Here is a 13,609-nt window from a genome sequence, read left to right as displayed (position 1 = left end):
TCCCAGGTTTAGGAAACAGTCCTCTGTAAAATGCACTGCACACACTTAATTTGGATTGTACTGTTCTGGAACAGTATTGTTAATATAAATTAACCACTGATTTCTAGTTGTGTGGTGATTTGAAGGCCAAACAAACTCTTTATAAAGAATATCTCTTTGGGTTTAAGAGTTTAATCTTGCAACTTTACAGATCTTATAAATACACAAACAGCTTGTTACACTCCAAAGACAAAGGAACACATGAAATCGCATCATATGACCCTTTAACATCAAGTAGCTACAGATCAAAGGATTGAACTTGTACAAGGTGGTTTATTCAAGTAGAAACCAATCAGTAACCCACTTCAACCCTGCTTGATTCAGGAGCGTGTTCTTTAAGGATAAGTCACGTTATGTGGATGTCAGTGTAAACATGGTCAATTTTGATTGCAGTTGTTGAGGCGTGAGGAGCGTGTGAGTGAAGGTCAGGAGAAAGTGATGAATCTGAAGAAGGACGTGGCAGAGATGCGCGAGTGGATGATTCAAGTGGACGAGGAGTTTCTCATGAGAGACTTTGAGTACAAGAGCCCAGAGGAGCTGGAGGAGGCACTGCAGGAGATGAAGGTGCGTATCAATAGGTTGAAAAGTCATAACTGATCTACATTAACTTTCATTACTAAAATTAAAGGGACAGTTCACCCAAACATGAAAATTCTGTCATTTATTACTCACCCTCATGTCGTTCTAAACCTGTAAGACATTTGTTCATCTTCTGAACACAAATTAAGAAATAGTTTTGAGATTATATCAGACATTTTTATTTTTATCTGTATTTTTTTTTTATATTTCCCCCCCGTTTAAGCTCTGACATGTTTTGTCAAGTTTTTTTTGTGCCCAGGTCATGATTTAGTTGTTCATGATAATTTTCCTCCTTGAGTCTGACCTTTATTTATTTATTTGTTTGTTTTCTTTATATCTCTCTTTAAAACTTTTGTCTAATTTTTTTCTCTATCTCTGTTTGTTGCAGAGGGCTAAAGAGGATGTGTTACAGAAGGAAGTGCGTGTGAAGATTTTGAAGGACAGCATTACTGTGCTGATTAGTAAGACGCCCCCTGGCAGTCCTGACCTGAGTCCTGAGCTCACTGAAGTTCTGCAGAACTACCAGAAACTCTGCGATCGATTCAAGAGCAAGTGCCACACACTTGAGGTACACACACACACAAACAGAGCAAGCTTTGCTATTGGACAGCCCTTCTCCAGATAAGGCCTGATTGGTTCCAGTTTGGATGTTTAGCTGAAATCTGATGTGTTTGTGATGATGTTCAGGAGGTGTGGTCTTGCTGGATTGAGCTGCTGCAGTATCTAGATGTGGAGTCTGGCTGGTTGAACACGCTGGAGGAGAAAGTTCAAGCCACTGAGAACGTCCCAGAAAACACAGAGTCTATCAGCGAGGCTCTGGAGGTAGTTTTGTTAAACTTGTTTGGTTAAATTTTGCTGCCAAAATCCAGTCATTTCAGTATCAGTGGATGTGACTGGGATTTGAAATATTTTAAGTACATTATTGATTGTTTTTGCCCACAAAACTACAACTAATGTGATCGTACAATAATCATTACACATATTTGACCACACTTTTTTTTTTTTTACTACGTCTGATTGTGGTTTGAGTGATCAGATTATGTTTTAGACACAGAAGTGAATGTTAATATTATACCTATGGTGTAAACAGGACTCACTTGTGTCTTTCAGTCTCTGGAGTCGGTTCTGCGTCATCCGAGTGATAACAGGACCCAGATCCGAGAGCTGGCCCAGACTCTCATAGATGGAGGCATCCTGGATGAACTCATTAGCGAGAAACTGGAGAACTTCAACTTGCGCTACGAAGAACTGACTCACCTGGTGTGTTTCTTTTGAATCGATCAAATGATTCACCTGAACTGATTCAGATTCATATATATGTACAGTGTTACATTTACATATGTGTGTGTGTGTGTGTGTGTGTGTGTGTGTGTTGTAGGCTGCTGCACGTCAGATGTCTCTGGAGCAGAAGTTGGGGACTTTGAGAGAGAACGAGACAGCCTTACACGCACTACAGACGTCCCTCACGCAGCTGGACCAAACACTTACCTCGTACCTCACCGACCGCATCGACGCCTTCCAGCTGCCACAGGAAGCTCAGGTACAAACACACTAACTCATTACCACAAACATATGTAGGTATTCAGAGATACTCGAGATTTTCAATAACCAGTGACAGTTCATAATTAGGGGTGTGCATTATGACGATTTCTGATTGTGGACGATTAAAATATCCCCACGACCTGCTATTGAAAAAATATCATAGTGTCGCCCACCCTTAATCATAATGTTACTTGGTTTTCAAGCAACTTTGTGCTTGTTCTTTTACTCTTTGCTTTTAATCTTAAAAATGCTCTCTGCAGGCCATTCAGGCTGAGATTGCAGCCCATGAGGCCACACTGGAGGATCTGAGGAGGAGGAATATAGGTAATGTGCCTCTGACTGTCCCAGAGGGCAAATCAGTGCGAGGAGGAACCCAACTGGACCAGTTACAGGTGAGACACAATAGTTTTTTTGCACACTGTTCATACTTCACCCTGGTTTAGTAATTCATCCCGGATATTCAGGTCTAGTTCGTACAAGTGTTAGTATTGTTTATATACTCTTTTATAGTTTTGTTTAATTTTGAATAGGGCTGCAACAGACAATTAATGGTGATTAGTACAACTAATCAACTAAACCGTCGATTAGTTTACTGGTTAATTGGTAGGCCTTGATTGATGATTCAGCTTTTGCTATTCAAATATTGAGGTGTACATGTTCTATACACATTCATATACATGTAGAGCTGCTGTATAGCTGAAAATCAAGTTCTAACTAAATTTTTTTTTTTCATATTTAATACTGTGAAGGTGCTTGCTTAAAATTAGAGCTGCAAAACAATAAGTCGTAATTAATCGATTCAAAATAAGTTAATGTTTGCATACTATATGTGTGTGTACTGTGTATATTTATTATGTCTATATAAATACCCAAACATATATAACACATTCTAACATATTTTTTCTTAATATATACATGCATGTGTGTGGATTTATATTACATAATAAATATACACCATACACCCACATAGTATGCAAACTAGAGGTGGGCATAGATTAATTTTTTCAATCTAGATTAATCTCACTGTAATCTTGGAATTAATCTAGATTAAAATGGCTAATTTGAATTCTGCTGGAGGCATTCAGAATATGTGTGCTACCCAAATAATGACTAAAAGTAAGTCTTTGAGAACGTGTTTCTCAAGCCAGGTGGCGCATTAGACCAGGGGCTCATCTCCTGTATCCAAAATGCATCAGAAACTGCTTGACAATTGTATTTACAACACAATTAACTATACAAACTTGTGTAACCAACTATTCCTACACTGCATGTACTTCTGCGTAAAAGGCAGCGTGACGTGCGCGTTGCAGTTAAGTACACAGACGCGCACGGGCATGGATATCTGCGTGCATAGTTAAACTGCGTTGCTTTTAGAAGCGTCAATTCAGTTGTTGCATATAGTTTAATGTCTTTATTTCGGGATTATCAAAGTAAATTATAACTCAAATTTGAGATTTTACTGGGGCACAGCAGATTTTCACCGGGGCACGTGCCCCAGTAAAAAGGGTCTAGCAACGCACCTGCCCTGAAGCAAACCCGTCTCGTCTGATGTGGTAATTTTACAGTAGGCATACACACAGGTTCGAAGACTCGTTCTCGCCCCCTACAGTGCAATTCGGCTAGGTATACTTCCCCGCTAAAATATCAAGGTGAAAGTCATCATAGCTTGCGTAGTATAGACCCAGCTCCCAACCCAACTTTGAGAATAGATTAACGGCGATATTTTTTTATTGCCCGATAAGAGTCTCACGTTAACGCAGCACGTTAACGCCGATAACGGCCCACCTCTAATGCAAACATTAACTTTTATTTTGAATCGATTAATCATGATTAATTGCTATGCAGCTCTACTTAAAATCGATCTAATGCATAAAATGCTATAGAAATAAAATTGCTGTTACTTTATTGGAGCTGAATGACTATTCGACAACAATTTTCAAACGTTTTTTATTGTCAACATTGGCGATAATCGTCTACTAATCGCTTCAGCCCTAATTTTGAATTAGCTTTTAGGTTTGTATTTTCATTTTTATTTACTTTTCCAATTTTTAGTAATTTTGTTATGTGCTTTTGGCATTTTTATTTGCTGTAATTGTTTTGTTTTAGTTTGTATATTACTATTTAGGTTTTATTTTATTTTTAGCCTTTATTTCATTTTTATATTTTATTTATTTGCAAATTTGTAGTTAGTTGGTGAGGTCACATCTAATATTTATATTTTATTTCTGCTGTATTTCAATTAACAAAACTTTGTTTTTATGATTTTAGTGAATAATAACAATTCTGGTCTGAACAAAATCTGTTCAGATATTAATAGTGGTGTAGTGTATACCAGACTTCAAGTTTATCTTGTGTATCTCTGTTTCGTTTAGCGGAAGCTCCGTGAAATTGGTACCAAATTCCAGCTGTTCCAGAAACCGGCCAACTTTGAGCAGCGAATGCTGGACTGCAAGAGGATTCTGGAAAACGCTAAAGCTGAACTTCACGTCCTGGACCTGAAAGACACACAACCAGAAGAGATACAAACCCACCTGAATGGATGCATGGTGAGAGAAAACACCCATTATTTAAGTAATAATCATATACTATTATAGTACACTTTTAAAATTTTAAATTGGCTTTTTTATTTTTATAGTTTCAGTTTTCATTTTTATTTTTAACTTAACCCTCTGGTTGTGTTCGGATTCCTGTCAAAAATGACCGACTCCAAACTATTGCTTATAAATGTATCATTATGCTATATGAGCACCAAATATTGGATTCTTTCTTTTAGTCAACTTGTTTTCTTTAATTTAGGACTGGTTTTGTGTTTCTATTTGCATCTGATTAATCATAGGCTCCATTTATCTGAAAGTAGGCACCTAATTTTTTGAGTGAAAAAAAGCATTTTTTATGAATAATTTTCACAATATGCTATAATAAATTATAAAAATTTACACTGTGTATCACACTAGCGTTCTTTAATGTTTAATCAGGAAGTTTGCTTTTAAAAGCTTTTATTTTGTACAAAATTGCAAAAAGTCACACTTGTGGTGTTCCCGGGTCAAAAATGACCGGACTCCAAACAATTGCTTCTAAATCTCCCATTATGCTATATTACCACCAAATATTGGATTCAATCTTTTTGTCAACTTATTTTCTTTCATTTAGGACTGGTTTTGTGTTTCTATTTGCATCTAATTTGCATCTGTTTGAGTCCAATGCGAAAAAGGAAATCTTCACCGGGTCAATTTGACCTGGACACAAGCGGAGGCTTAAGTATTAACAATTTAGTTATGTGCTTTTGTCTTTATTTTTGTATAGCTTTATTTATATTTCAGTTTTAGTCATTGCAGTTTTAGAACTTCAGTTGATTTCAGATAGCTGCCAAGGTAACATTATATTTATTTATGTTTATTTTATATACACAGGTGCTGGTCATATAATTTGAATATCTTCAAAAAGTTGATTTATTTCACTAATTCCATTCAAGAAGTGAAACTTGTATAATGTATACATTCATTCCACACAGACTGATATATTTCAAGTGTTTATTTCTTTTATTTTTTGATTATTTTAACTGACAACTAATGAAAACCCCAATTCAGTATCTCAGAAAATTAGAATATTGTGAAAAGGTTCAGTATTGAAGACACCTGGTGCCACACTCTAATCAGCTAATTAACTCAAAACACCTGCAAAGGCCTTTAAATGGTCTCTCAGTCTAGTTCTGTAGGCTACACAATCATGGGGAAGACTGCTGATTTGACAGTTGTCCAAAAGACGGCCGTTGACACCTTGCACAAGGAGGGCAAGACACAAAAGGTGATTGCAAAAGAGGCTGGCTGTTCACAGAGCTCTGTGTCCAAGCACATTAATAGAGAGGCGAAGGGAAGGAAAAGATGTGGTAGAAAAAAGTGTACAAGCAATAGGGATAACCGCACCCTGGAGAGAATTGTGAAAAAATCAAAAATGTGGGGGAGATTCACAAAGGGTGGACTGCAGCTGGAGTCAGTGCTTCAAGAACCACTACACACAGACGTATGCAAGACATGGGTTTCAGCTGTCGCATTCCTTGTGTCAAGCCACTCTTGAACAACAGACAGCGTCAGAAGCGTCTCGCCTGGGCTAAAGACAAAAAGGACTGGACTGCTGCTGAGTGGTCCAAAGTTATGTTCTCTGATGAAAGTACATTTTGCATTTCCTTTTGAAATCAGGGTCTCACAGTCTGGAGGAAGAGAGGAGAGGCACAGAATCCATGTTTCATTAGTTGTCAGTTATAATCATCCAAATTAAAAGAAATAAACACTTGAAATATATCAGTCTGTGTGGAATGAATGTATACATTATACAAGTTTTACTTCTTGAAGGGAATTAGTGAAATAAATCAACTTTTTGAAGATATTCTAATTATATGACCAGCACCTGTGTATATTTTTACCTGTATTTAGTTACTGAAAATTTCAATGGTTTGTTTTACAGTAACAACACTGAAACACACACATCTCATCATGGACTCTCACACTGCTTGTGCTTCATGTATGTGTATTGTGTTCATTAATGCAGAAACTGTATAAGATCTTGAGCGAAGTGAAACTGGAGGTGGAGACTGTGATTAAAACAGGAAGACAGATCGTACAGAAACAGCAGACAGAAAATCCTAAAGGAATGGACGAACAACTCACCGCCCTCAAATTACTCTACAATGAGCTAGGAGCTCAGGTATGTACACATTGTACATACATGCATTTAAAACCACAATAAAAGCAACAATTTTGGCAATGTTTAGCAACTTAAGTTTTTAGATTTGAAAAATAAAGGTTACCTTCAGCCTCTAATATCATTTCCAGTGGAAAAAATCAAGCCCCCACTTAGAAATACGTTGCATTATAAAAATAACAATCTTTAACAATCTTTTATCTGTATCCTTAGGTGACTGAGGGGAAACAGGACTTGGAGAAGGCCTTGTCTCTGTCTCAGCGCCTGCAGAAAGACAGCACCGCCCTGCAGGCCTGGATGAGCCACACTGAGACTCAGCTGAAAGAGAAGCTCAGCACAGGAGACATGCCTGCCGATATCGAGAATGAGATCACATGGGCTAACGTGAGTGTGTTTGACAGTCGCTCATTCAAGGAGTCTTTACATTGTGTATGTTAAATGAGTGTTTGTCTGTAGGGCGTGTTGAAGGAGTCTGAGCGCAAGAAGAACGATCTGTCTGTGGTGATGGAGAACAGCGCCGCCCTGCAGGCCTTAGTGGAGGGCAGTGAGGCTCAGCTGGAGGATCAGCTGTTTGAGCTGAATGAGGACTGGGAGCGCGTGCACACATTGATCGAGGACTGGCTCAGTGGTGTTCTGGTAAATGACTGGTTAAAGTTACATGACGCAATTAACTCATTTAGTTTACATTAGGGGTGTGCCTAAAGCCTACAGAAAATGCGTAACGCGTTCTACGGAGTCACTAAAGGGACATGGTTAGGCACTTGCTTACGGTAGCCTGTACATTACTGTATGTACAATTTTACTTACCACATAAGCAGAGTAAGGAGAGATGACTGAGGACGATGGTGAATGATTTGCCGATCCTGAGCACCACTGGCAAACAGAGTATGTGTGATCGTGAATCTCGAAAGTGAAAGTAAAAGGCGAACGCACGTTTAAAAGCAATTTCACTGCCCTGCATATTAATAGCGGCTCCATGATGCCCACAATTTATATACAGTATAATTACTCCGCTATTTTACTCGCACTACTATTATCGCGATAAAGCATTGAAATGTATTTTTTCCTCCCATCTCGTATTTATTCCTTTCCGAATATGGTATTTGGATTCGGGCACATCTCTAGTTCACTTCATCACAACCGCTTCATTAAGTTCTGTGTGATTTGTCAAGACTTATTAGAAGAATAGCAGCACATGATTCACACACATGCACACAGACATTTACTTAAAAATATCTAAATGGGGATATTTCATAGGTAACCTTAACAGAATACTTTCTGCATTTTTAGAATTTATAAATGGACTTATTATAACTTATTTTTTTGCTAATTTTTAGTTTCTTATTTAAATTATTTGTTATTCAAGTTTTATATTACTGTTTACGTTTATTTACATTATAGATTTAGATAAATTTTTTTTTGCTTTTGTTTGTTTATTTTCAGTAGAAATTTAGTAATCTTCATCTTTTTCAACTGTTAAATAGATGCAAAGGCAACATTTCTAAGTATCATCATATGATGTTCATATTTTATTATGGGCTAAACACCGAAGGTTCAATGGCACCTATTGTATGCGTTGGCCTTCTTGTTGTTGTTATTATTCTTCCTCTCTGGAAGTCTATGGCAGCCCATAGAACCACTTTTCGGGAAAGTTATGGAATCTGGCAAACTGATAGAGGACATTCTCAACATTAACCACCGGAAGTTTGGAGTCTCTAATTCAAACCCTCTAATGCCACCATTTGTCCAAAGTTTCACTAATATTTATGCTAATAACTTTTGAGCCATAAGGTCTACAAGGGAAATTCAATTTCCTCTGAATCCTTTGCTCACGCAAAGTCAAAATTAAAAATGAGTAGGGTCAAAAAAAATTTCTCTACTTTTAATAGTTTGAAAACCTACTTTTTCAAACCCGACCTAGACGGTTTGTCAGATTTTTGCCAAATTTGGCTCAGATCATCTTCAGACCATGCTGGCAAAAAGTTATGGACTTCAAGTTGATTAGTCAAACATTCTCAAATTACGACAAAGAGCACACAAAAATGGATGTGAGGCTATATCTCCGCAATGGTTTGGCATATTGAGACCAAACTTGGTGTGTGTTATAACAGCCATGACCTGAGGCTACTTGCACAGTTTTGACACAGTGCCACATAGTGGTTAGAAGATATGAGAAGTTGATATTTCTGCTTAGAACTTCTGAATGGTTTGACCAAAAATTATAAAACTGGTCTTTTGCAGAGTCGAACCATACCCAATTTTCCCATATCGGCCATTTTGGTCAAGTGTTGTAATGAAATTGACAAAAATGGTAATAACTTTTGAGTTTATTAGCCTATTGTAAATAAACTCTTGATAGATTCCTTGGATCGTGCGTGAACATCGATACCAATTATTCCAAAATTGGCAGAACATCCTGTCCACGATTTTGATTTGTTAAATGTACTTTTTCGAACTCCTCCTAGATAGTTGGTCCGATTTTCACCAAATTTGACTCAAATCATTGTCAGACCATGCTGGCAAAAATGTTGATATACAAAAAGTGTATTGTTTAACACGTCAACAAATTTGCAGGAATAATTTCAAACTGCACCTGAGGCTGTATCTCTGCAAAGCTTTGACATATTGACACCAAACTTTTTTATGTGCCATTTTCACCTCTTACTGACCACGCCACATCAGTTTAATAACACCCCTACTAGTCAAAGGAAGTAAACAATTCATTAACCATTATTAATGCAATTTCCAAAAATGCTAATGACTTTTTATTGCATTAGCCTATTGTAATTAAACTCCTCATGCTGATAACATAGATAAAAATGTTGCCATAGTCGGCTGAACTTCCTCTCCGCCTTTTGATTTATGTAAAAGCTTACTTTTTTTTTTTTACCAAAATAGTCAGATCATCTTCAGACTGTGCTGACAAAAAGTTATGGATTTCGTTATGATAGGCAAAACTGCTTTTGTATAGCACCACAACAATTTGAGGCATGATGCCAGATTATGTCTGAGGCTGTATCTCTGCAGAGCTTTGACATATTGACACCAAACTTTGTGTGTGCTATTGTCACCTCACACAGAACAAACCCCATCGATTTGATTAAAAACACTGCCTATTGGTCAACAGTGATAACACATTAAATAATATTTGTACAGGTTTTATTCATGATTTTTTTAGGTTTTTGTTTTAGCCCTTTTTTTTGGCTAAATCATTCTACAATGCCTTTAATTACTTACTGTTGCAGTTGGATTGATGCTTAATGCCATGCTTAGCTCTTTATTTTACCTCTGTTGTGCTTGGCCTCTTTAATTGCTGCTTACAGGTATATTTTCAAGTTTACTTCAGTTAACGTACATGGTTTGAGTTGTAGCTACAAACTGTGACACAGTAACCATAATGTATAAACAAACCCACAACCTAATTTTGATTATAATAAAAAGAAAACAAGAACAATGGCAATGGGGGGAAAAACAAAACAAGACAAACAACTATTTACTATGTATGTTGTCTTGTTTTTACTAATGAGGATGATTGAAAAGGAGGTTTTGTGTGATTTTGCTCACTTCTGGGTTCAATTTGTTTTTAAAATATGCTAATGCGTGTATACACACACACACACACACACACACACACACACACACACACACACACACACACACACAAACAAACAACACAGCTTTTGTCTGGAGTCTCATTTATCAGTAAATGATGGGGGAAGACCTTCATAATTACTCATTTATATGCAAACTCGATTCACATGGGAGGTTCCAGTCATTAGCGGTCTGTTTGGCAGAATTTCATTAACATCAAAGTTAAACAGGTCTGAAATGTCACCTGTAATATAATATAATTATTTTTTTGTCTTTTTTACTCCTAGAAAAGGAGAATCCATTCAGCATAAATGACATATAATATGTTGTAATATGTAATTAAATAATACCATAATTATTTTATTTTATTTGTATGTAAGTGCAGAAATACACTAGATACATACATTGTTTTAAACATGGAAAAAATGCATAATTTACCTACAAAATAATGACAATACTAAAAATCAGCACTATTTATTACCTGTTATATTTCACATTTGTGTTACTTAAAGATGCTATATCATGCATGCTGTGTGTTTGTGTTGTAGAATCACAGGCGTGAGGTGGAGATGTTTGATGAGAATTTAGCTCATATCAGCACATGGCTTTATCAGACGGAGATACGACTGGATGAGATGGAGAAGATGCCTGCAGCTGAGAAGGAGAGAATGATGAAGGTGAAAACACACACATAGACTTCATTATTTGTCTCTCTTTTGAGTGAATAATCAACAGGACACAATATCAGTTGATCCACCAGGAATTGACTGGATCTAGAATGTTTAAGCTAGAAAATTGTTGGTTAATATTATTGTCTTTCTGCCACATGATTAAGATTATTTCAGCGGCAAAGACTGTCCACGATTTTGATTTGTTAAAAATGTACTTTTTCGAACTCCTCCTAGATAGTTGATCTGATTTTCGCCAAATTTGACTCAAATCATCTTCAGACCATGTTGGCAAAGAAAAAAAAAAATATTATGAATTTCGTGTTGATATACTGATATGCAAAAAGTGTTTTGTTTAACGCATCAACAAATTTGCTGGAATAATGCCAAACTGCGCCTGAGGCTGTATCTCTGCAAAGCTTTGACATTGACATTAACATTGTCTTTGTTACTCCTAGAAAAGGAATTAAATCCATTCTGGATAAATTGCATGTTATATGTTGTAATATGTTATTTAAAATAATACAATAATTATTTTATTTTATTTGTGTGCAAGTGCAACAATACTAGTCTTTCTGCCACATGACCAAGATTAATTTCAGCGGCAAAGAAAATATTTCAGAGGCAAAGACAGTGATTACATTTTGATGAAAGCTAATAAAAACAATAACAACATGACAAACAACAAACATGAATCCATTAACATGCATTGAATCTGCTGTATCTGTGTCTCTGACAGGCTGTGCTGTGCGAGTTGGAGGGAATGAGTGTGCGTGTAGACAGCGCTCGTGATCAGGCAGTAATATTGATGACCAGCAGGGGGCCGGCGTGCAGAGAGCTGGTGGAGCCCAAACTGGCCGACCTCAACCGTAACTTCCACAAGGTGGCGCAGCACATCAACTCAACTCAGGTAAGACGCCAGCAGCTCAGCAGAGGCCTGCATTTGAGCTTGTTTTTCATCTGCGGCGCTTGACAGGCACTCATTAGCAAGTGCTAAGTATGTGTGCGTTGTGTTCAGGTGTCTGCTGGTCTGGAAGTCAGACAAGAAGCAGTGCGGCCACAGCAGGAGGTGGCTGATGGGAGGTCTGCTCCTGTTCTCTCCTCATCACAGCTGCAGCTGTTCGAATCAGACCTACAAACTACTATAAGAGCACTGGAGCAACAGGAAAAAACACACATGCCTGATGATGAAAGGGTACACACACTTGAATTAACATGCACATGTCATGTTGGCCTGTCACAACAACTGTCTGATCGTGGTTATTTCATCTAACCGCGGTCAATTCAGACAACTGCGATTATTGCGCTCCTTTAGCAACCACAAAGAAGGCAGTGCATTCATATAGGCCACGTACACACTAAGTTCCAGGAGTGACAACAGCATTTAAATGCGTTAGTGAAATCCCCTAAAAGTCTCGAAACTGTGATGATTGACAGCTTGGAAACCATAGCAATGTTTTCAACAGTTTAACCAAAGAACAGTGGATGGAGACATTGTGTTTTGTTTATGCTTGTTCAGGCTGCTTCACAGAGTGTGTGCTGTCTGTGTTGCCATGATCACTCATTACAAGCACTTTTTGGGCTTAAGCTTGGATCAAAAAGCGATCGGGTTTATAGTTATCCAAGTGAGCAGACACGAATCTTTATATTTTTGTCTTGTTTTTATCATAAAGCATTTGGATATTTTTTTTTTATACTACTTGTATTTCAGTTCAGTTTCGCACACACTGTACTCCAAGCCCATCTTTTTTCCCTCTTCTCCCAAAACAGCGTACTGTTACAGCTAGTAAAATATTTAATGGCAAAGTGATTATATTTCATTTAGTTTTTTTTATTAAGTTAATTTAGAAAAACGTTTGGAGCATTTTTTGTTCGTTAAATATACATTTTTTGTTTTTTAAAGTAACAAACAGCAGCCAGCCTTCTCAAATCATCACGACTTGCCTAAAATAAAATCTATAGATATAAAAACAGTTCAAGTATAAAACAATGTGAGTTTAAACGTTAAACCTAGAAATATGCGCGCTATTAGCCGTTTATCCGATCGTTTTTGCGGAGTGGAAACTGACATGGGACATGCAGAGTAAGAGTAATACATGCAGAGTAAGAGTAATACATATTTCGGAGCTGTAAATGGTCTACTTGTATTTGTGTGCACTCACAATATCAACTAAACGTTACAAACAGTGCTTTTATAAAATAAAGAAAACTAACATGGCACGCTTTCGGCCGTCTCGTTCTTGAACAGGAGCGCTTCACAAAAATGAGCCGAAACTCAAAGAATACATGCCTCACAAATGTAATAAATATATATATATATATATATATATATATATATATATATATATATATATATATATATATATAGAAAACTGTAAATTATTACTTGGCGAAATAAAACAAATTGAAAACAAAAACTCTTTCAATATGTATTACGCAAAGATGCATTTCTCTCTAAAGGCACATCTAAAGAGGAGATTGCGACACTGATT

The 13,609-nt window shown here is 37.0% G+C and overlaps 1 protein-coding gene across 1 annotated transcript in view; it reads left to right on the top strand.

Moving 5' to 3' along the window:
- The window catches only part of utrn (utrophin), a 341,497-nt gene that overhangs the window by 122,205 nt on the left and 205,683 nt on the right, over window positions 1-13,609 (top strand). The window contains 13 exon segments of the mRNA XM_073822647.1: window positions 433-603; window positions 1,007-1,186; window positions 1,306-1,440; window positions 1,729-1,878; window positions 1,997-2,158; window positions 2,421-2,552; window positions 4,533-4,706; window positions 6,706-6,861; window positions 7,072-7,242; window positions 7,315-7,494; window positions 10,998-11,126; window positions 11,857-12,027; window positions 12,136-12,312. Of these exon segments, the coding sequence (XP_073678748.1) occupies window positions 433-603; window positions 1,007-1,186; window positions 1,306-1,440; window positions 1,729-1,878; window positions 1,997-2,158; window positions 2,421-2,552; window positions 4,533-4,706; window positions 6,706-6,861; window positions 7,072-7,242; window positions 7,315-7,494; window positions 10,998-11,126; window positions 11,857-12,027; window positions 12,136-12,312 (2,088 nt within the window).

This window comes from Garra rufa, chromosome 18 (assembly GCF_049309525.1).
Source record: "Garra rufa chromosome 18, GarRuf1.0, whole genome shotgun sequence".
NCBI classification, from domain to species: Eukaryota; Metazoa; Chordata; class Actinopteri; order Cypriniformes; family Cyprinidae; genus Garra; species Garra rufa.
The sequence above is the reverse complement of the archived record's forward strand: the minus strand, read 5'-3'. Positions and strand labels throughout refer to the sequence as shown.